Below are 20,595 nucleotides of genomic sequence, written 5' to 3'. Positions count from 1 at the left end.
AGTCTGTCAGACCACTGCCAATGCCAGATCTGAGCATCTCCAGCCACTTTGGGCTGCCAAAGACAAGGGACACTACAGGTTTTCTAGGGACCTTCTCAAATTAGCTTGTGTAGCTGATACTTCAGAGTCCTCAAGATCTCCTGGCTGGAAGGATGATGCCTATTTTAGATAAGTTTTGTTAATTTTAAAACCAGTGAAGGTCACTAATTCTTATGTGCATACTGAATATACCCGGAGGCCCCAACCAGAATGAGTCCTTTACGCTTCATGCTTTCTCTTTGCAACAGCTAAATAATCTAAATCAGATGGATTTGTCAACTAACACAGGACCACAGTACACAATTGCTTCAACAGGCACCAACAGTTCCCTGGCCATGCCACATCACACCCTCATGTCACCCTGCACACCCATGCACTCTCCAAGGCTTTGCTGGTGCTGGCTTGCTCTAAAATACAAAATGTCCTAAGGATTCTCTTCCACAAGCAGCACAAATGTCATCCAAATGAGACAGTACCTTGTACTTCCCCACAAAATGTTCATCCTCATTTCCATCTTCATCTTCATTTGCTTTGCCACGATGAAGGGGGAAAATACACAGCCAATCTTCAAAATTACCAAACTCATTTTCCAGCTCAGACTTGTAGATCTGAAATAAGTTGAAAGAAATTTTTAGCCTTTTCTTGCCATTTTAAAGGGAAGGAAAGTCCAAAAGACCATCCTTTGCCTGCTTCAGTCATTTCACCTAGTCCTACCTTACCCCTGTATTACTCAGTGCAGGGTGTTATGGTTTTCCTCTATCCCCCTGGGGCCAACCTCAGATGTGCACACACATCCCAGCTTGACTCCAAGGTCTCACTAGATATTTCAAAGCCCATCAACAATGAGGCCTCAGCACACACTGCAGGTTCTCCTCCCAGTATAACTTCCACTGCAGGAAGGTGAGGAGGACATGGACAAAGGGTCAGGGTTGAAAGAGATGAGGTCACCCCAGTTATCACCTGAAGGGTGGCAATGAGTTTCCTCTTGGGTTGAGCAGGTTCAGCTTCAATCACTGCCTCGTCCTCTGCTTCCATGTCAATGCAGGATGCATTTAAATTCCCTCCGTCTAGAAACGGCAATAAGAGATTAGGAAATGCTCTGATTTTGCCCATCATTTCAAGTGTCTGTACATTAAATCACTCCAGCCAGAGCTTCTGCTTCCACCCAAGGGCTTTGACCCATGCCAGGGCAACTGGAGCTATTGCTGTTTGTGACAGGTGTCCCTGCAGCAGCTCAGCTTCCCCAGCAAGGCATGGCTGGAGGGGAGCAGGGACAAAAACTGCCTGCCTGCATGGCTGCTGTTCAGGAAGGGAGAGGGCAGAAACCAAACGGAGGCAGGTGGCTGGACCAGCCCACAGGTACTGGCAGGAAAGGCATGGAGGAGAGCTCGCCCTCCTCTCTGGATGGGTGCTCACCTGCTGGACTGCTGGTCTGGGTGGCTCACTGAAGCACCACTGCCACTTTGGGCACAGGCAGCTGAGCCTGAAGAGACTGTGGCTAGACCTTTCTCAGGGGCACCACCAAACCAAGGACAGAGTGGGTGTGTTCTTGTCCCATTTCTCAAGGCTCCAGATCCCTTGAGCACTAATGGCATGCAGGTACCCTCCAGCCCTCTCCCTAAATAGGATTTATCTCATTTCTGTGCTTACTGTCTCACGTTCCCAGATCATTGCTAGGTGAGTGACTGCTGACAGCTCTGCCTACAGCTGTAACACTGTTCTCAGATCATAAAAAGATCACTATTACTGTCCTTCTGTTACCTCGTAGCGAATCCTGTACCCTGGGTGAGTATCCCATGTGCACAGAGTGATGCCCAGCTCCCAGACAGTTCTGCCTGTCCCCCATCCTCTCTCCATCCTCTCACTGCTTCCCGCTCTCGCCCTGACAATCCCATGATCTGCAGCTGATTTTTCTGAGGGTTTCTGCTCACTCTGGAAGGCACTTGCTTTAACACAATTTTACACGACTCCACTATTTTCCAGGACTTTTCTGACAATTTCCCAAACTTTTTTGAGCAAAGTTTGGTGTCTTCCACTTGAAATAGCCTTTGTTAGCCCTTGCCAAGGTCTCCAGCCTCTCTGCTCACTTCTGTGTTGTTGTTGTTGCTGAATGTTGCAAGGCTATTGTCCACTCAGATGCCATTTTCACAAGCTCACCACCCTCTGGGGTAGTGTAAATTCCTGGTTCTCCCCACAGAAGAGCTGGGTGTTGGTAGAGGACTCACCTGCATCATTCAGGTCATCATTCTCAGCATCTTCTTCATCGCTGTATGTCTGAAACACACACAGGCAGTTACCCCAGACCCCTGGCAGCAAAGGCTTCTCCTTCCCCCAGACCCCTGGCAGCAAAGGCTTCTCCTTCCAAGCACAGGACACTTAGAACGCTTTCCTGTCAGTAGAGTCAGTAATACCTGGCCTGAGATCATTCAGCAATAACATCATTGCAGGATGGTATCTAATGAATGCCTTAATCATTCTTCCTTCTCCCCAGATCCTCCTGCTGGCTTCCTTTGATTGGGATTTGAGGGGGACAGGGCAAGGAAGGAAGTTTGGAGCAGACCTGCTCCCATAACACATACTGGGACATAACCGGGACAGAGTAGGCAGTTAACTGCCTACTCAGCATTGTCACATTTTCAACTAAAGTTGTCTTGTTCTCACGCCATTTGGGCACTGAGCCTCGGGGAAGTTTCAATATCCACTACCTGCTGAAATCAGCCCACTTTGTAGATGCTTGTTACTTCACTACCTTAAGTATACTTGACACACAAAAGCCCACACCTTCCTGCAGGCTCCTGCATGCCAGGAGAGCTCCTGTGACACTCAGCACCATTGAAAACATCTTCCTCATGCCAGTGCAGCCTCTTTTCCCCCCTGTTGGCATCTGTCACAAAATATTACCTGGTTATAGAGCTCCTTCAGGGATGCGTAGTACTTGGACCACCAATCCAGTTCTTCCACTTCTGGTTTTTCCTCTTCATATTCATCTTCTTTCTTCACAAACTTATTAATAGGAATTTTCTTCAAGGGAGCCTTTAAAGAATGGAGAAAAGGGTTCAGATGGAAGAAATGACCACCCAGGACACCCAAGTACCTTTCTTCATGCCCTGGGAGCCTCTGGCAGAGGATCAGCTTTCAGGCAGAGCACAGGAGGTGCAAAGCTACCTGTGGCCCCAGGTTTGTGCTTTGCTACAAAAGCAGCAGCTCTCAAGGCACAGGGCAGGTCTCCTTCACCATCCTGTGCCAGAGCCACGGCACGTGAAACCTAACTCCGAACTTCTGAACTTTCTTTTTCATTTGTAATCTTCAGTTTGGCTTTCCAAACTTCAGAATTTGTTGGGCCCAACACATCACTCACCTTCACCAGACTTAGGGGGTGAGTGCTGGGACCTGGGTCACCAGCTGCAGTTCCAATGTTTACCACAGTCTGAGAGGGAAGGCGGTGGGATGAGACTTTCTGAGCTGAGATGAAAAGAAAGAGCTTCTTGGTTTTATGTATTTATTTCTGCTCAGTGCTTCCTACTTTTTGCCACAGGAAAACTCTCCCTGTTAACACACTATGTTGTGATTGATTTTAAAGCTTTTCATAGCAGAATCTGCAAAAAAACTACTGGAAATCCAAGTACAGTACTGAGACTGGCCACCATCACCAACATGCTTGCTGCTGACTCCCAGAAATTCAGAATGATGAGATATACCTTCCCTATGCAGAAAGGACCACAGCTGGATCAATCCTTTGCTTCTTTCCTTTCATGCTTCCAAATCAGGAGCTCTGGCTGTTGCTACCACAGAGCTACTTAGCAAAACCATTACCCAATGAACAGATCTTGACCTGACAATGTGAGAGAACTGAAAACCTTTCAATCCTTGGTCCTAGTGGACCAACTCCCTAAAGAAGGAGGTCTCACTGGGTACATTTTCCCCTGTGAGGCCCTGGTGGTGAGGCCCTTGCACAGGTTGCCCAGAGAAGCTGTGGCTGCCCCATCCCTGGAAGTGTCCAAGGCCAGGTTGGATGGGCCTTGGAGCAACCTGGGCTAGTGGAAGGTGTCCCTGCTCGTGGCAGGAGGGTGGGACTGGATGGGCTTTAAGGTCCCTTCCAACCCAAACCACTCTGTATTTCTGTGATCTTGGGACTCTGCGGAGAGGACTTTGCTGCCTGGCTAGGAGGGAACGGAATAGCCAGGGATCTTTACCACTAGCAAAACCTGCCTGTTGTCTCCAAGCCCTTACCTCTGGGCACATCCTCTGGTTCCTCCTCCAGCTCTCTGGGAGAGAATTTCATCACATCAGACACAACATGGCTCCCCACCAGCACAGTGCGCCCAAACGCCCGCTTTTCCACCACGAAGATGCTGAGAGGAGGGTGCAGGTACACCTGCTCTGGGAGCTCCTGCAAAAGAACCATGCATGGGGTCACAGGAGCAAGGATGATCGACCTGTGTTGGGCTGTCAGCCTGTGGCAGCCGTGTGTATCAACACATGGACAGGTCTGACAGCACCTTGCAGCTCTGCCCAAAATCCAGGCCATGGTTGAGACAGCTCTCGGTGGGCAATTTCACAAGGGTTTTGATTTGCAATTGAATCATGTGGCCACAGAAGATCAAAATCCCAGAGGTAGCTTGCCCCCTGCTACCTCAGCCCATGCAGAGAGGCAGTGCATGGGTGCAGGGTGGCCATGGTGCACCCTGACATGGCAGGATCCCCCTTCCCACTCACCACATCCATGTATTTGACCAGCTCAGTGAAGTTGGGGTTCTCTTTGTAGGTCATGATCACCTCTGACTCCACCTTCTTGCCAGCACATTCAATGATCACCTGGGGCTCAACCACCTCGAACAAGTTCACCCGCTTCAGGTCCCTCAGGCCCCAGAACAGGATCTGAAGCACAACATGAAGTTGCTGGGCTGCTCCAGCCATGCCAGGCTTGGCACAGCCACGCAGGCTGCACATGCTGCCCGGGCTGCCAGCCCAGTGCAGGACCAGCCCCAGGACAGGACAGGATCCCCAGCCCGGCTGCACCACAGCTCTGCCAGTCCAGCTGCTGAAACAGCTTCTCCCTCATGTCAAGCACTCCATTCCTGGCATCTGCTCAGGCCTCACTGGCACATTTGAGGCCTAAACCAGAGTCCCTCCCCAAGCCCTGCCCTCTGTCCAGCCCTGGGGGAGGTCAGTGCAGCAGGAAGCAGCTCACCTCTATGCGGAACTCCTTCAGCACCGGGCGGACACCCTCAGGGATGATGAACCGGCCGGCACGGGGGTCTCCCAGGAAGTCAGGCTCCTTGGGCTCCACGTCCTCAGACACTGATGGCTGAACAGGTGAACCCAGGACACATCAGGTGATGAAAGTCATTTCTAATCCATGCCATGCCATGCCATGCCCCCTTTCCCTCTCCTCTTGATCTGTTATCACAGGCTGTCCCTGCAGCCTCCCTTCAGTTGAAAGCCAGATGGGGCCTCCAGCTTGGAATCCTCTGGTGGGCCCTATCCAACTAGTTCCTTACCCACCCAGCTCTCCTCAGAGAGCTGGCAACCACATGTAGTTTCCTACAAGGCCATTACCTCCAAATAGCCACTGTAATCCAGCTCGATCAGCTCAAACGTGGCAATGAGCTCTCCTGCTGCTCTGGTGCCTCTGTAGAAATCAAAGAACTGCAGGGCAGGTTTGGTGTACCGCTCATCCACCAGCTTCACCTGTGGAACAGCAAAGGTCTGGCCAAGGAACTCAGGGGAGCCCTGCGGGAAAGAAGAGAACAGGTCAAAGCATCCCTGTGTTACCTCAAAGACCACCACTAATTCCAGCCAGTCTGGAACAGCACAAGACCACTCTGCTACTCCTGCCATCCTCTGCTTTGATTTTCTCTGCTCCATCCAGAGGTAGGAGCAGATAGGGCATGCCTGCAGCAGCTCCTCTTAACTCCCAGTCCATCTCCATGCAGAACTGGGTGAACCTGGGACAATGCACCAGAGGACATCAAAGCTGGATCCAGTTTTTCAGTCTCTTCCAGCCAGGGTTTGAATATCTCCAAGGATGGACATCCCACAAGCTCTCTCAGCTCCAGGCCCAGCATTTGAACTACCTCTGCGGGAAAATTGCTTCCTTATATCAAGTTGGATTTTCTTCTTGTTCCAACTTGCGCCCATTGCTTCTCATCCTGCCCCTGGGTACCTCCATGAGAAGTCTGAGCTCACCTTTTCTACCCTTTCCCACCAGCCAACTGCAGGCAGCAATAAGACAATGGCTTTGCCTCATCCTCTGCAGGCTGAATATCCTCAGCTCCCCTCGCTCTGTCCTGTGCTCCAGCCCCAGTCAGGTTGGTGGCCTCCTCTGGACTCACCCCAGTGTGACAACATCTGTCTTGTACTGAGACCCAGGAATGAACCCAGGAAAGCTGCTGAGCTACACAGGAAAATCTGGTGGGAGTTAAGTCATTAGCCTTAGGATAACAAAGAGGCCCAGGGGAGGAGTGTGACTTTAAAGCACTGATGAAGAGAGAAAAGGGAGGACTGAGGAGTGATGAACGATGTCATCTGGTGACAGAGGGAAAGGAAAGCTTTAAGAGATACATCACTTCCCCCCAGCCTAAGAGCCCTCTGCAATGTGAGCCTGCCTAGGAAGTGGGGCAAAAGCTGGGAGAGGCACAGTGCTTCTTCAAAAAGGAGAGATCCTGGATCCAATGAGCACTTGTCAGGCCCTGGCTCAGGGCATCTCTGAGCCAGAAGGTCTCAACCTCAGCCACAGTCCCCAGGACCCATGACCGAGTTGAGTCATAGAAATCAAACAGAGATGTGGAAGCACTCAGACAGAGCTCCTCTGCCTTCCTTGTTCTGGAAACAACAGGAGGAGGGCAGCACGGCCATACTTACAAATTTATTACGGCTGAAAAGGTTGATTATAATTATGGGGGTCTCTGTTTTTAACTCTTCTTTTTTCCCATCAATAATGAGCTGGTCAAACAGAAGTAGTTCATTCCACATGGGGCTCAGTGTCTCCTCCAGCACCTGTAGACAGAGACAGGAGGCCTGAGTGTTCCACAGCCAGTGGAAACAAACCATATGCACTTTGTAAGTAGAGTGAGGACCTGGGGGCTGATCCCCTCTCCCACACAGCTACGGGCAGCTGGTGGCTGGCAGGAGGGGACGTGGTAAAAGTGTGGAATAAGCACATGCAAACCCACTTTTGAGACCACGCTCAATAATTCCCAATTGTTCCCTGAACACAACCACACTGCCACAGCACTGGCCTTCAACATATCAATGAGGGCATGGTCATTTTTCTCTCTCCAAGTTCCCAAGATGACAGGGGTAAGAGTTTAAGTGGTCTCACCCTGGTGGTCTGGCAATGAGTTGAAAACACGACTCTCGCAAATGGATCTGAAAGGCCATTGTCATCTGCAGGAAGGATCCCTCGAGCCTGATACAGATGGGCTCGGAGCTGGAAATAGCTGAAATCTGGTAAGAAGAAAAGAAGAGAGGTCCCCAGTCCAGTCCTGTGTGAGGCCAAAGAAATGCAAGAAGGAGAAGGCCAGCCAAGTAGGAACAGGCACATTCTGTGAGGAATGGGTACCACTTCTAGGGGCACTCAGGCCAGTACGTCTCAATAGGTTCAACTAAGAAAGACAAGTTCAGTAGGCTCCTCAGACACCTCTGGGAAGAACATGACGTGAAATGTGCAATATTCTGCTGTAGGGGAGCACCCTCAGGCCCCAGCAGAAGGGCAGACCTCACGCCCATTGGCAGTTTGGCAGCACATTCAGTGCCTAGGAAGCAGCCATCCTGCCTGCTGCTCTAGCTGTGGGTGTGCAGATACATCCTCATGAGAGCAAACAGGACATGCCTGTCCCATCACACTTGGGGATGACACTGAGATGAGAGATCAGGTCCTAATCCTCAGATGATCTCAGATGATACTATGGCCTTGGGGAAGGGCAATGTGCCACCACAGACACTATAACCTGTGGACAACCTGTCACCTCCCCGCCCTCCTGCTCGTAGTCAAGCCATGGAGAACTGGCATTGCACTCACCATCCCTGCAGAGCCGGCTGGGAGGGCCGTGTGCTGGCAGCTGGCCTATCTCCTCTCCGTTCTCAGAAAGGTACTTGAACTCCTCAGGCAGCTCTGCCAAACAGTTTTTTGCATATTTGGTTACCCCAAGCCACATGTAGATTTCCAGTTTGGCAAAAATCTCACCAGTGTGTAAGCCAGGGACCTGAAAGCACAGAAGTTTATCAAGTTTCACACCTCAGACCAAGATGATCACCATCAGCCAGGGACAAACCAAAGAGCATAGGAGACAGAGCACCGCAGAGGCAAGAGGCAGTGGTGGAGCAAGAGCTGTGTTTCTTTGTGAACTCCATGATTTCAGGCAAGGAGGGAGAAAAGCATGAAGCAAGCAAGCAAGAGCACGCTGTTTTGGTATAAACCCTACCTTCATAAAGACAGTCTGGATCTTTGCACAGTCCTTGCCTTTCTCCTCTTCAACTACTGAGTAGAGGATGTTTTGTGCAGGAATTCTGGCATATGCCACACGCCTGTTGTTGCTGAGCATCCAGATGAGTACATCGGGGAGAGTGCACTGGGGCTGGAGGAAGAAAAGGGAGGAATGTAACAGCATAGGAACAGCACATGCCTCGTCCTCCCTCCACTGACATGGTGAAAGCTTCTTCTCCTGACAGGAGGGACTGCTGGCTGCATGGTGCTTTGGAGATCCAGAAGCAAATGAAGGGCCTAACGCTGGCCATGTGCTTCTGAAAGTCAGCCCTGCAGGTGCTGTGGTTTAACCCCAGCTGGCAACTGAGCCCCACACAGCCGCTCACTCACTGTCCCTCAGTGGGATGGGAAAGAGGATTGGAAAAGAAGAAGTGAAAAAACTCATGGGTTGAGATAAAAACAGTTTAATAGGGAAAGCAAAAGCTGCACATGCAAGCAAAGCAAACCAAAGAATTTGCTCCCCATTTCCCATGGGCAGGCAGATGCTCAGCCATCCCCAGGACAGCCAGGCTCCACCACAGTAATGGTTACTTGGAAAGAAAAACACCATCACTCCAAATGTACATCACTCGAGCCTCACACAGCTAAAGGTGTGAAAATTGCTTGACTTCACTTGGTGAAAGACTTCTCCAAGCTGCTACAGCGCCTCTTCACCTAATGCCAGCACATATGGCATTCTGGTTGACACTACACAACACATTGATTTTTATCAGTTACTTAAAATAGAGACAATGAAAGTGAATGTGGAGAGTCTCTGCTAGGGATGAGAAACCTTGTTCCAATGCAAGCTTGATTTTAGAGAAGATGTCCAGGGTCAGTCTCTGGTGGGGGTGCAGGCAGCACAGGCAAGGCTGTTTTCTCAAGCAGACTGTTTGCTGCAGGCATGGCCTCGGGCTGGTGGGGCAGAGAGGCCCAGGAGTCCTGGAGCTGGCCCAGCTCTGCCTCCAATGCACCACTGAGCTGCTTGTAGCCCTGCTCTGCAACCAACAGCCCTGCAAAGCTGCCCCCGGCCTCATCCCTCATTAAAGCTGTTACAGGAAACATGGTAACTTCCAGCAGCTGGAAGTTGGGATTTTACATAGTAAGGAAAGATAGCGGAACAGAAGCCTCAGTTGAGGCTGGTGAGAGCCCTAGCAGCCAGCCCAGCACCCTCTCCCTGCTGTACCCTGTCCCAGCCAGAGAAGCCGCGTCCCAGGAGCAGCTGTACCTCCTTAGCCATGGAGCGCAGCTTTGCCAGGACCCTCCTTGTCTCCTTAACCTTGTCCTTGACGTTGTCCCGACTCAGCCGCCGCCTCACACGGAGCCCCTGCTTTGCACTCAGGATCTGAACAGAAAGCACAGCAGTCACCAACTGCCCCCCTGCCACCCCCACCTGTGTGGTGATCACATCCAGCCTGCCCTGGCCCCAGCACGGCTCACTGCCTCCCTGCTGAGAGCAAACCTCCATGAACCCGTCACCAGCCATTTAGGGAAGGGTGCCAAGAACTGGGGACTCCAGTAACTCATCAAGCTTTGCCAATACCAGCCCGTAACAGAAGTCCATGAGCTTTAAAATCATTTAGGGCAGAAAGATGTCTAAGGAGTAAACATTTCAGAAGCTGGCTCCAGATAGTGCCGGCGGGAGACTTTGCCCAAGGAGCAGCTTGGGGCCACAGAAATGTGGGAATACAAAGATGTAGGAAATGGGAACACAGGGCTGGGCTTTCTCCTCCATCAGTATACATCTGAGATAATGTACACATCTGAGGAAAGATTTTAGTATGAACCAAAACTAATAATGAAATCCAGAAGGAATTCAGGGTGCAGATCCCATGTGGACTGACAAGGCCAGGAAACTCATCTCTTGGGCTGGTTCTCTCTTTTCCAGTGTCTCAGGCTTAGCAAAGCTCAGGTGAACATGTGCAGGGAGGCAGAAGGAAGGTAGCTGGGATCCAGACATGCCTAAATTTTATTTCTTGCTGCTGTCATTGCCTTTTGGTAATGTGGTCTGATGAGGACAGCCATGCTCTGCTCTGTTGTGCTGCAGGGTATGTAACTGCACTCTCATTCAGCCAGCTGGCCTCATCTGCAGGATGTAAGTGCCCAGGTGTTGCCCCTTCTGAGGGAAGGCAGATGCATGGCTGATGTAGACCTGCTAGACAGGGACCCAGCCAATGGGCAGTGGGTCTCAGTGAGTCCCCCCAGAGCTGCCTGTGGGAATATCATGCACCTAAAGGCCTCCAGCAACCTACTGGGCAGCAACATGGATGTGCTCAGCCATGTGTGCCCCACAGGAGACAAAGGAAGGCATCAGGGTGCAGCATCTGCATAAAACTGGGGGCAGCCATGGCCATTCCCTGCCTCTGTTCCCTGTGCCAGAAGTTGTGTTGCTCTGAGCCGAGGTTGGGAGATGCTGGAGTAAAAGCCTATGACTGATACCATGAGTCTTAGCCCCAGGTTTCCTTCTTAGCATCAACTCCTGCTGGTCCTGCAGAAGCATCCCCCAGAGCAGGGATTGCTCCCACCGCCCACCACCAACCCCACAGCTTACGATGTTGCGCATCAGGTATTTCATCCGACATCTGTCCAGGTTGTTTGGATGTGCCATTGTTTTTCTCTCTGCACCGAGTGAATATTGCCTGCAATGAGAAAAGGAGCACAGGCTCTGCATCCCCTGCACCCAGCAGGCTGAGCACAGCTCACAACAGGGACACAAGCTCCACATCCTGGTACCAATCCCGGTGCATCAAAAGCCCCCTTTTCTGCAATGCCCTCTCTTCTGCAAGTTCGTTGATTCACAAGGCACCCTGGGGATTCTCAGCACCTGGGATCCCTCTCTCCTGTTGCACAGTGGACTGAAGAGCATATTGGCCCCCACAGGGCAGTCACAGGGATTGAAACACTGGTCCTTTGACTGCATGATCAAAAAGAGTGAAGGAAATGTCCTACATATTCAGGAAACACACAGGAGTCCAGGAACATCCAGGCTGCTGTTTATGACCCCTGTGATTCCCAGGACAGGACTGGGGACTCCTCTCCAAGCTTGAAGAGCTACAGGGTCCTTTTCCCAAGTTGTCCTCATTTCCTTCTGCTCATCCACCTCAAAGGATGAGAGAGAAGGCTGCACACAGCCCAGGCAGATATGACCTCCTAACCTGAAAACAAGAAACCTCAGGAAATCAGGGACATGCCAACCTGCATCCAGCTACAAATTCCTCTAGCACCTCTCTGAGCCGCTCTTCTGCTTTAGCCTTTGGCCTTCTCAAGAGCTTCTCCACGTCATCCAGCCCCTGCTCCTGTGGGGAAATCACAATGTTCAGGGAGCTTGCACCTTGCTGAGAGGTCAGAGTGAAACCTTGCAAGGATGCATTTGCCACAAACAGCTTGTGCCTTTTGCAGAGCTGGGATTCACGAGTGCTGCAGGGCAGCACTGAGCTGCCAGGGACTCTCCAGAACCTGGGGATGACCTTAACACTGGTTGTTAAAACACCTTGTGTCTCAGTCCTTGAGCAGCCACAGACACACAATCTCTAGGCAATCTCTGCTTTCACATTTCTAAGCCCAAAAGGGAAAGGAGAGGTCCTGGATAAAGGTCCTGCATTCCCCTGACGACAGCCTGGGGCTGAGAGTCTGCTTGCAGAAGCATCTCCCCAGTGCTCACACACCTCAGGACTGGCAGCAGAGTAACTTTTTGTCACAGACATCACATCACGTTGCTCACCCCTCCAGGAGCCACCACCAGGCAGTTGCACAGCATGAGCCCAAGTGCCCATGTGCCCCACCCCACCAAAGGGTGGGTGGAACCGAGCCCTGTGAGAGACGTGGACAGCAAGCATCTCACAGAGAACTGCACGTGCAACGAGGAAAACACACCAGGAAGGTGTGCCACAGACAAACACCCTGACCACGCTACCAGGCGCTCTGCCAGCTTGACAATCCAGTTGGAAATGCAGAGCCTCCAGGCGTGATCTTCCCAGTAGCTCCACACATACACGCAGGGTTTCTCATGAACCATGGGCAGGCAGCTGTATGACCTAAGGGCAGCAAGCAGAGGGGGTAAGAGCTCCTGCCTGCAGAAAGCACATGCCACGTCCCAACACAGCATTTGCACACCCAGCACAGGAGCAGGGGCTGTGCTCTGTCCCCTCACAGGGAATTGGCTCTTTTGGGCTCTGCACCATGGGCATGGATGCAAGCTGCTGGATCTGCCCTTTGCCACCCCAAACTAGCACACGGGGTTTCTCATAGGGACAGGAGCACGTGCTCAGGTGAATGAGGCTGACAGGAGTATGGGATGATATCAAGATTTCTTGCTGCTATAGCAGGCTGAGTATAGCAGGCACAGGCCTCACAACACGAACATCAAGTCATTTCTAGGCCTGTGGGACAAACTAGGCAGAATTCCCAGAGCAAAAATATCATCAGAAGAGCTTCTGGAAAAGAGGAGACTGAGGGGAGACCTCATTGCAGTTACACCTTCCTCATGAGGGGAAGAGGAGGAGCAGGCACTGATCTCTGCTCTGTGGGGACCAGGGACAGGACCCCAGGGAATGGCTAGAGTTGTGTCTGGGCATGTTTAGGTTGAATATTAGACAAAATTTTCTTCCCCAGAGGGTGGTTGGGCGCTGAACAGGCTCCCCAGGGCAGTGGGCACAGCCCCAAGGCTGCCAGAGCTCAAGGAGTGTTTGGATGATCCTCTGGGGCACAGGGTGTGACTCTTGGGGATGGGCCTGTGCAGGGCCAGGAGTTGGACTCGATGACCCTTGTGGGTCCCTTCCAACTCAGCACATTCTGTGATTCTGTATGCGTCTTGCCTGCCTAACATAGGATATGTCAGAATACTCCTCTCCTTCCTCCTCCCTGGAAACAAGCCCCTAGGATGCTGCTTGTTAAGCAGAAAAGGGACAGATGTTATTTAGAGGTCTCAGTTTCCCTGGGACCCTGTCCTTGGCCACCTGCACACACCAAGCAGACATTGTGGGGCTCGTAGGGCTAATGGGAAATGCCAGCCAGCTAGGACATGGCAAGCTGCAGTGCTGCAAAGAGGAGAAACCCATGACACATTGCTGAGCAGACCTCTAAAAACACCTGGGACAACCAATCTGGGAAGGAGGCACAAGCTCCAGGGAGGGTGGGAAAGACGGACAAAGAAGACTTACCTGTCACACTCCATGGGCTCTGGTCTCTGGCTCTTTGTCATTGACTTGTTCCGTGCTGCTGAAGCTGGGCTCGGGACTTCAGCATCCAGCTCACCATCTGAACCATCCAGCAAAGGCTTCTTTTCTTCTTTCACTTCCCCCTTTTCCGCTTTTTGCCATCCTTTGGTCACAACCTCTTCAGATTTGCCATAGTTTCCTTGAAGTGAAGCATTAAATGGTAAACAGCTAAGTGAGACTGCTCTTAGGCAAGTTTTCTAGCTGGCCAAACCAGAGTGCAATCCTCCTGCCAAGAGAAGCACATGGGCATGTACTGCTTTGGGAACTAGCAGTTCACTGTGTCACACCATTGGAGCATCACATGGACAACCAGGAGGTCTGAGAGGGAGCTGGGCAGTTGAAAGGAGGTCTCTGTGTATGCCTTCAAGTTCTGCCAACTCCACCAAGTGCCTGCTGACTGCCACCTACATCACTCCGCTGGGGCCAGCAACAGCCCCTCCGAAGAGGTCTCAGCATCAAGCATCTCCACTTGTTCAGCTTAGCAGGTGGGGGCTTTGACCCACTTTACAGCCACTGTTTCCCCATCACCTGCTGTCACAGCCCCTCAGTGCCACATGGCCAGTCCCAGCATCCCAGCTTCCCCTCCTTTGTTTCCCTTTCTTGCTCCCAAACCCTTCTGCTTCTTTGCACCCGCAGTTCCCGGAGAGTTTCAACCACTTTTCCCAAACAAGAAATTCATACAAATACTGCAAATCTCCAATCCCATAGGAGGACATCCAGACTTTTCAGGTAAGTAAAGCACTGTGCACACTCCCTGGACTCACTCCCCATCCTTCCCATGTTCCCAAGGGGCTGGTGGTGCTGCCTTGGGCTGTCAGAGGGAGAGTTGCACACATAGTTTCTGGGCATGGGGCCCTGGGGAAATACCCACCTATAGAGATTTCAAAGCTGACAGGTTTAGAGCTGAGAGAGGAGTCCATCATAGTGGCTTCAAAGAAGGCAGCAAAAAGGAGGAATTCTTCCTTTTTCCCCAGCACATTCTGAGCAAGGAGACACAAATCAGCCTGAGAGCCTTGTGTGCCAAAACACTGCCTGAGCACCAGGCATGGCTGATGATGCCTTAAGCCCCTAATGTTTTGTTTTTTTTTTATTTTTCTAATATTTGTAAGACTTGTAAGCTTTATAAGTAGTAGAAGTAGACTCTAAAAGCAGCAACCCTCCCTCCTTTGTACCTTGTCCCTATCCCTTTCCCTCTAGCACCCTTGTTTACACATTCCTCAACCCTCTTACCCCATTCTATGCTCCCTATATCACTCATAGCCCCAAATCCAGTAGAAATGTTTAGTCTTTTGTCAAGGCAAGGCCTAGACTGTTGGCAGAACAGCATATCAGGGCCTAAACCACAGAACACGGTCAAAAACTGGGTTACTGTGTATCCTTTGTGCTCTGATGATTGCGAAGATGGGATGAAGAGAGGGTCCCCAAAACCCCAGACCCATTTCTCAGGGGGTGGACCCCGGGGCGGTCCAGAGTAAAGGCCACAGGGTGGACACATCTGGGATTAGATGGATGGTATCATAAAATGTAACATCTCAGGCACCGCGGTGCGTCTTGTAACATCTTTAGCCTTGGCAAAATAAACCCTTTCTTATCTCACCCCTAATTAACTGCTCCGGGAGATTTTTTCAGCACCATAAATCCCACGGCCACACTGATGCCTGCCAGCCCTCCCACAAGACCTGGGGGGTTGCTGCTGAGGTCACTGCCTGGCTGCCAGAGGCAGAACAAGATTTCTTGGCAATCCTGGGGGTGGTGCAGAGCCATGGCTTTGGCTGGTGCCTGTGTGAAGCCACTGAGCAGGTTTGCAGGCGAAGCAATGGCTGTTGTACCAACACAGCTTCATCTTGCCTTGCCTCTCTCCCATGACGAAAGTGCATGCTGCAGATGGGCAGGACTCACCTCAGGCAGTGGATGAAGCTCTTCCACCTCCACAGTGACCTCCCCAGGCTGCTCGACCTCCTGAGAGCTCCCAGCCTCCCCCTCTCCCTGCAGCTGGCTTGGTTCTTGGGCTTTCTCTTTGGATTTTTTACTTTTCTTCTTCAGCTTCAGTTTGCTGAGGGTACCTCTCGTCCTGTCCCTAAGCTTCCTCTCCGCCACGCTGGGGCTGCTGAAGATCTCCACTGCGATGGCCATGAGGACGCGCCCGCGGTAGAAGATGCCCTCGCCCCTGCCCTCGTTGAGGTCCCTGTGGATGTCCCGCAGGGCCGAGTTCTGAGGGGAGCCGTACAGGTTCACCCAGGCTGGGCCAAACGTGGGGTTAAAGCCTGCAGCAACCGGGACAGGGTCTCGTGAGGGCAGGGTGCTGCTGCAGAGAGACCTCCCCCCAGGAGGCAGCCCAGCACCCCGGGGTGTCAGTGTGCTTCAGCCACTCCTGCTCCCACGTCCCGCACACCCCCATGGCCGAGCAGAAGGTGCCCCAGGGCCGTGCCAGGCCTCACCATTCCTGTCGGGGTCCGAGATCTCCTGCAAGTCAATGTAGTGTGTAGCAATGGCCACATCACCCACATTGGCATCATCCAGCACCTGGACTTTTATCTTCCTGGACAGAGGTGGGAACATCTCGATGAAGCTGATCTGCTCGTTCCACTCAGGCTCGGTGGTGCTGGTCTCCACCGATGTTTCCCCCTGGGAAGGAGAAGGTGTGAAAGCCACGCAGCCCCAGCCAGTGGCCAGAGCAAGGGGTGCCTCAGAGCCTCCCTGGGATTGCCACGTGCTCCTGTAACACCTGCAGGTCATGCTGGGCAGGCTCTGGAGGTGGCAGTGACCCTGCTCCTGGCCCCCATCCTGCAAATCCTCTCCGTGCTTCATCAAGGGGGGCTGTCCTAAGGCCCTGGCCATTCCCTGCACAGCCAAGGGAAAATACTGAAAGCAAACAGGCAGCACCAGCAGACCAAGAGGTGTCTCAGAGTTCCCTGGGAGCACCCCCCTGCCCACCAGGCTGCCCAGGGACTGATTCTCATATTAATGGATACCACAGGACCAGAAACCCTTGCAAGAAAAGGGCCATTAGCTCACTAAACTATCCCAAGGATGTCAAGCTGAGTCCAGCTTGACACAGAGGAAGGATTTCTACTCCAGGATTTATTTGACCCTCTCCCTGTGTTTAAGGATATGAATCCCTGCCTGCACAGCCAGCAGCTCAGCCAATGGCTGTGCCCAAGGCTGGGGCTGTCCCACAGGCAGCTCTGCAGAGACAAAAGTCCCAGAGAAGCCTTCTTATCCAGACATCGCACGGCCACGGCCACACAACTCAGGCCACTGCTAAAGACCTTGGTTTTCCCAGCCTCTTTCCAGTGGCACTGCTGAGCCCCATGGAGGCTCCTGGCACCATGAGCCCAGTGCATGCTGCCACACAGCCCAAGGAAGATCAGCCTATCCCGCACAGACTCACCTGCTGCCCACAGAACGAGACCTGCACGTACGGGTCGATAAAGACTTTTCTCTCCCCTATGATCTTGGAGAAACCACCCATGATGCCTGCACTCATGCTGGGCAGGCCTTCAGCACGATACAGTTTGATGCAGACCCTGGCCCAGGGTCTCTCTGCAGGGACTCTCTTAGGCAACAGCAGGTTCCTGAAAAACAAATTCATATTCTGATATTCCGTCTCTCCCCCGGAGTCCACGGAACACAAAGCTGGGAAGTGCCCTGACTGGCAGAAGTTTGGATCCCGCCACAGGTCTTTTTCACTGGGTCATACAAGACCCCACTGCACCTACCTTTCAATGTCCTCGTCCCGGCTGCTGGAAGAGGTGGGAAGGAAGCCCACAACATCCCCACGTGCAGAGACGGAGATGCTGCACTTCACAAAGCCCTTCACGCCTGCCCGGGTGTCCGTGGGGTCACTGACAACTGCCCACTTCTGGAAAAACCTGTGATCTGAGAGGGAAGAGGAGGAGTTCCCTAGGGAGAGGCCAGGTTATCATTTCACATCCCAGTTCCATCTGCACAAAGACTGCCCTGATCCTGCCTCTGGAGGTGCAGGAGTTGTCACCTGCCTTCAGACAGCCGGGAGGAGAAGCAAGTGCTGGTCCTCATATGAACTAAGTGCTTTAAAGCCAGAGCCCTGACCAGACCCAACAGAGCATGAAGGAAACAGCAGTTTCAGACAGACCAGAGGCAGGGTCAGAGGCAGGTATGTGGTGCAGTCCCTCATACCTGGCTGGCTGTACACTGTCTCAACATCCATCTTGAATGTTCCTATGCGTGTCCCCAGGAAGGGTATCGTCTTTGAGTGAAAAACCTGCGGAGAGCACAAGTCCCCTGAGCACCGTGAGGTATGGGCAGCCAGGTGACAGCTCTGAGGAAGACAGGGCTGTTAAGAGGGGCTCACCAAAGGACAACTGAGAAGTTGCAAGCCCCTCATTTACACTGACCCATCTGAGTAAGCCCTGGGACAAACCTATTCCTGCCCAGTCATTCCCACAAAGCCCATCAGCCCATAACTCTCAGTCAAACCTGGGCCAAGGCAAAGGCATGTGCAACCAATTCATTTTCTGCCAGTCCTAGGTAAGCCAAACCCATACAACAGACCTGGGGCAAACCTGATTTTCACAGAGAGTCCTGTGTCATACCCTGTTGGCTCAGGGCAGAGCCATGACCCTACTGGGCTAGTTCCTCTTCCAAAACCCAAGCCTTGCTCAGTGCTTGCTGAACTCACACCAACAGAAGAGATGTGCAGCCTTTCACAGGGAAGTGCTGGAGATTGCTTGGCAAAGGAGATGCTGGCTGGGTTTAGGTATCTTCAGAACATCCCTATATCTTGAGGAAACCCTTGTGCTTTGGGCCAGGGGATTTCTGAAAATCTCTCTGCCTGTCTGGGCTTTTCTACAGCACAAATCACTGCTGAGCTCCTCTCATACCAGTCACTTGCCTTCAGAACCTGCAGGATGAGGCTCCCGGTAAGGGGCAGTAGGTAATTGCCCCCAAAACAGCAGAGCAACAAGGCAGCTAGCAAGAAACTTCCCCATAGGCCCCACATCAGTCACAGGGTGCAGAGAGCCTGACCTGGAGGAGGTGGGAAGGAAGCAGTGCCCATAGCTGGCTCAGAGCAGGGCTGGGGCTCTGCCCCACTGCAGCCACAGGATGCTGGAACTCCTGGCTGGCATTGGTACCTCTGCTTTGCCCATCGTTCCTCATGTCTACACACAGAAGTGTTGGGCTGTCCCACTCACCATGGGGGATGAAGAGGAGAAAATACTCACCGAAATCTCTATGAGTCTGTGGAATAAAATGTCCCTTGGCTCATGGAATTCAAACAAAAAGTACTGAAAGAGAAGAGCAAGACAGCTGAGCCCCAGAGTCCCAGGCATCCCTTGCAAGGATGGTGCCAGGCACTTGGGACATGGGTGGGGCAAGGACAGAGCCCCTGTCCATGTCACACACCTCATTGTAGAAGGGGCAGTTTGTTGACTTCTGCGTCGCCGTGTACCTCTTCTCCTCTCCAACCTTGACTACAACAAAGGGGTTAATGTTCACCCCCACCAGCTTCTGTGCTTCAATTATATTAATTCCAACCTGAGAAGATGTGGGAGAAAACCTTTGGATCAGCACTTCCTTGTTTCTATCTCCATCCTGAGACAGTTTCAACAATACCAGAGCACTCTTGGTGCAGGGGTGGATGCCTGGGGCTGGCAAGAGCATGGCTGCTGAAATTATTACAGCCAGGGCAGACCAAAATGGTATTTGAGATATTTGTTTCTTTCAGACAAGCAAGGAAATAAAGTGCTAGATCCCCAGTACCTTTGACAAGAGTGGCCTTCCCAGCATCACTGTACCCTCAGTTCCCAATCCCAGGGGGTTGCAAACCCACTGCTCCCACATGGTGGGGTTCACAGAGCATCTTGGAGAAGATGCTCTTCTGTATCTTCTCTCAATACTTCTCTTTGAATCCTACTGAGATGGACACCATTGGAAAGACTGGAATGTGGCTGTCTCATTTACTGCAACTGGTTATGAGTCTAAGACAGGGGAGAAATGTTCTCACATTTGCTCTCAGTACAGCTAACCAGGCCATTGTTACGATGCAGAATTACAGCTTCAAGAAAAAGATGGTAGGAAATTCAACACCCACAACGGCTTCCTGCTTGGACCAAATGTGAGCCCACGTTTACTCAGAACCAGGGAAGGAGTTAAATCCACAGCCAGGCTAGGAGACCTGCCCTGAAATCAAATTAACCTGATGTCAGATCATCGACCAGCCCCCCAGCATGTCCAAGCAACCCCAACCATGTCCCACAGATGTCCCTGAGGGCCCAGACAAGGCCCTGGGGAAGCTGGCAGGCACCAGCCCTGCCTGGGTGCTTTCTGAAGCTCTGTTCAGGCACTGTTCTGTAGTGGCACATGTGGATGATTCCCTTCTCCTGCATATCCATGGATATCCACAGATATACACACATATACATATATATCCATATCTAACTACATGGCCCAGAAAGAAATTCTACTCCGGACAAGCACTCATGAATGCAGTGCAATCAGGGAATCTTACACCTTGCCCAGGGAAGTCACACAAAGCAAGAAGATCTTCTTGTTAGAAGCCTCTCTCAAGTATGTGGCACTCGGAGAAGCCCAGACCCCCAGTGAGGGACCAGCTGTGGGGTCAGAGGTGGCTGTAGGGACACACACCAGTGCTGCAGTACCTGGAAGCTCTGTGGGGTTGGGATGGCAAAGAGGTCCCGTGCAGAGCAGAGTCTGGAGCGGCTGCACAGAAAAAAAACAGGTGAGCAGGTCTCTGTCTACATGGACCTGAGTGCCCTTCCACCACAGGAAGCAACAGAAACCCTGGAAAATAATGGTCCCTCGTCCTGGGAATGAACAAATCCCCAACAGCCCTGTCTGGGGCCATTGGAGATGGAAGGTTTCTGACATTTT

At 52.0% G+C, this 20,595-nt stretch overlaps 1 protein-coding gene across 1 annotated transcript in view; it reads right to left on the bottom strand.

Annotated features, from left to right (window-relative positions):
* Positions 1-20,595, bottom strand: part of LOC116795336 (fer-1-like protein 4) — a 37,851-nt gene that overhangs the window by 11,185 nt on the left and 6,071 nt on the right. Inside the window, exons 8-34 of the mRNA XM_032704984.1 lie at positions 20,364-20,424; positions 19,108-19,239; positions 18,927-18,989; positions 17,881-17,965; positions 17,442-17,601; positions 17,114-17,297; positions 16,161-16,347; positions 15,622-15,986; positions 14,594-14,702; positions 13,666-13,861; positions 12,420-12,540; positions 11,702-11,802; positions 11,058-11,145; positions 9,735-9,851; positions 8,466-8,618; positions 8,063-8,246; positions 7,364-7,488; positions 6,904-7,038; positions 5,599-5,772; positions 5,231-5,347; positions 4,756-4,917; positions 4,270-4,429; positions 3,398-3,501; positions 2,941-3,072; positions 2,265-2,313; positions 1,000-1,106; positions 516-647 (exon numbers count right to left, since the gene is read on the bottom strand). Coding sequence (XP_032560875.1) covers positions 516-647; positions 1,000-1,106; positions 2,265-2,313; positions 2,941-3,072; positions 3,398-3,501; positions 4,270-4,429; positions 4,756-4,917; positions 5,231-5,347; positions 5,599-5,772; positions 6,904-7,038; positions 7,364-7,488; positions 8,063-8,246; positions 8,466-8,618; positions 9,735-9,851; positions 11,058-11,145; positions 11,702-11,802; positions 12,420-12,540; positions 13,666-13,861; positions 14,594-14,702; positions 15,622-15,986; positions 16,161-16,347; positions 17,114-17,297; positions 17,442-17,601; positions 17,881-17,965; positions 18,927-18,989; positions 19,108-19,239; positions 20,364-20,424 — 3,703 coding nt within the window. The remainder of the gene's footprint in view (positions 1-515; positions 648-999; positions 1,107-2,264; positions 2,314-2,940; positions 3,073-3,397; positions 3,502-4,269; positions 4,430-4,755; positions 4,918-5,230; positions 5,348-5,598; positions 5,773-6,903; positions 7,039-7,363; positions 7,489-8,062; positions 8,247-8,465; positions 8,619-9,734; positions 9,852-11,057; positions 11,146-11,701; positions 11,803-12,419; positions 12,541-13,665; positions 13,862-14,593; positions 14,703-15,621; positions 15,987-16,160; positions 16,348-17,113; positions 17,298-17,441; positions 17,602-17,880; positions 17,966-18,926; positions 18,990-19,107; positions 19,240-20,363; positions 20,425-20,595) is intronic.

The sequence above is a fragment of the Chiroxiphia lanceolata genome, chromosome 17, assembly GCF_009829145.1.
Source record: "Chiroxiphia lanceolata isolate bChiLan1 chromosome 17, bChiLan1.pri, whole genome shotgun sequence".
In the NCBI taxonomy this organism is placed as follows: Eukaryota; Metazoa; Chordata; class Aves; order Passeriformes; family Pipridae; genus Chiroxiphia; species Chiroxiphia lanceolata.
Note: the sequence above shows the minus strand (reverse complement) of the source record. Positions and strands in the feature narration are given on the sequence as shown.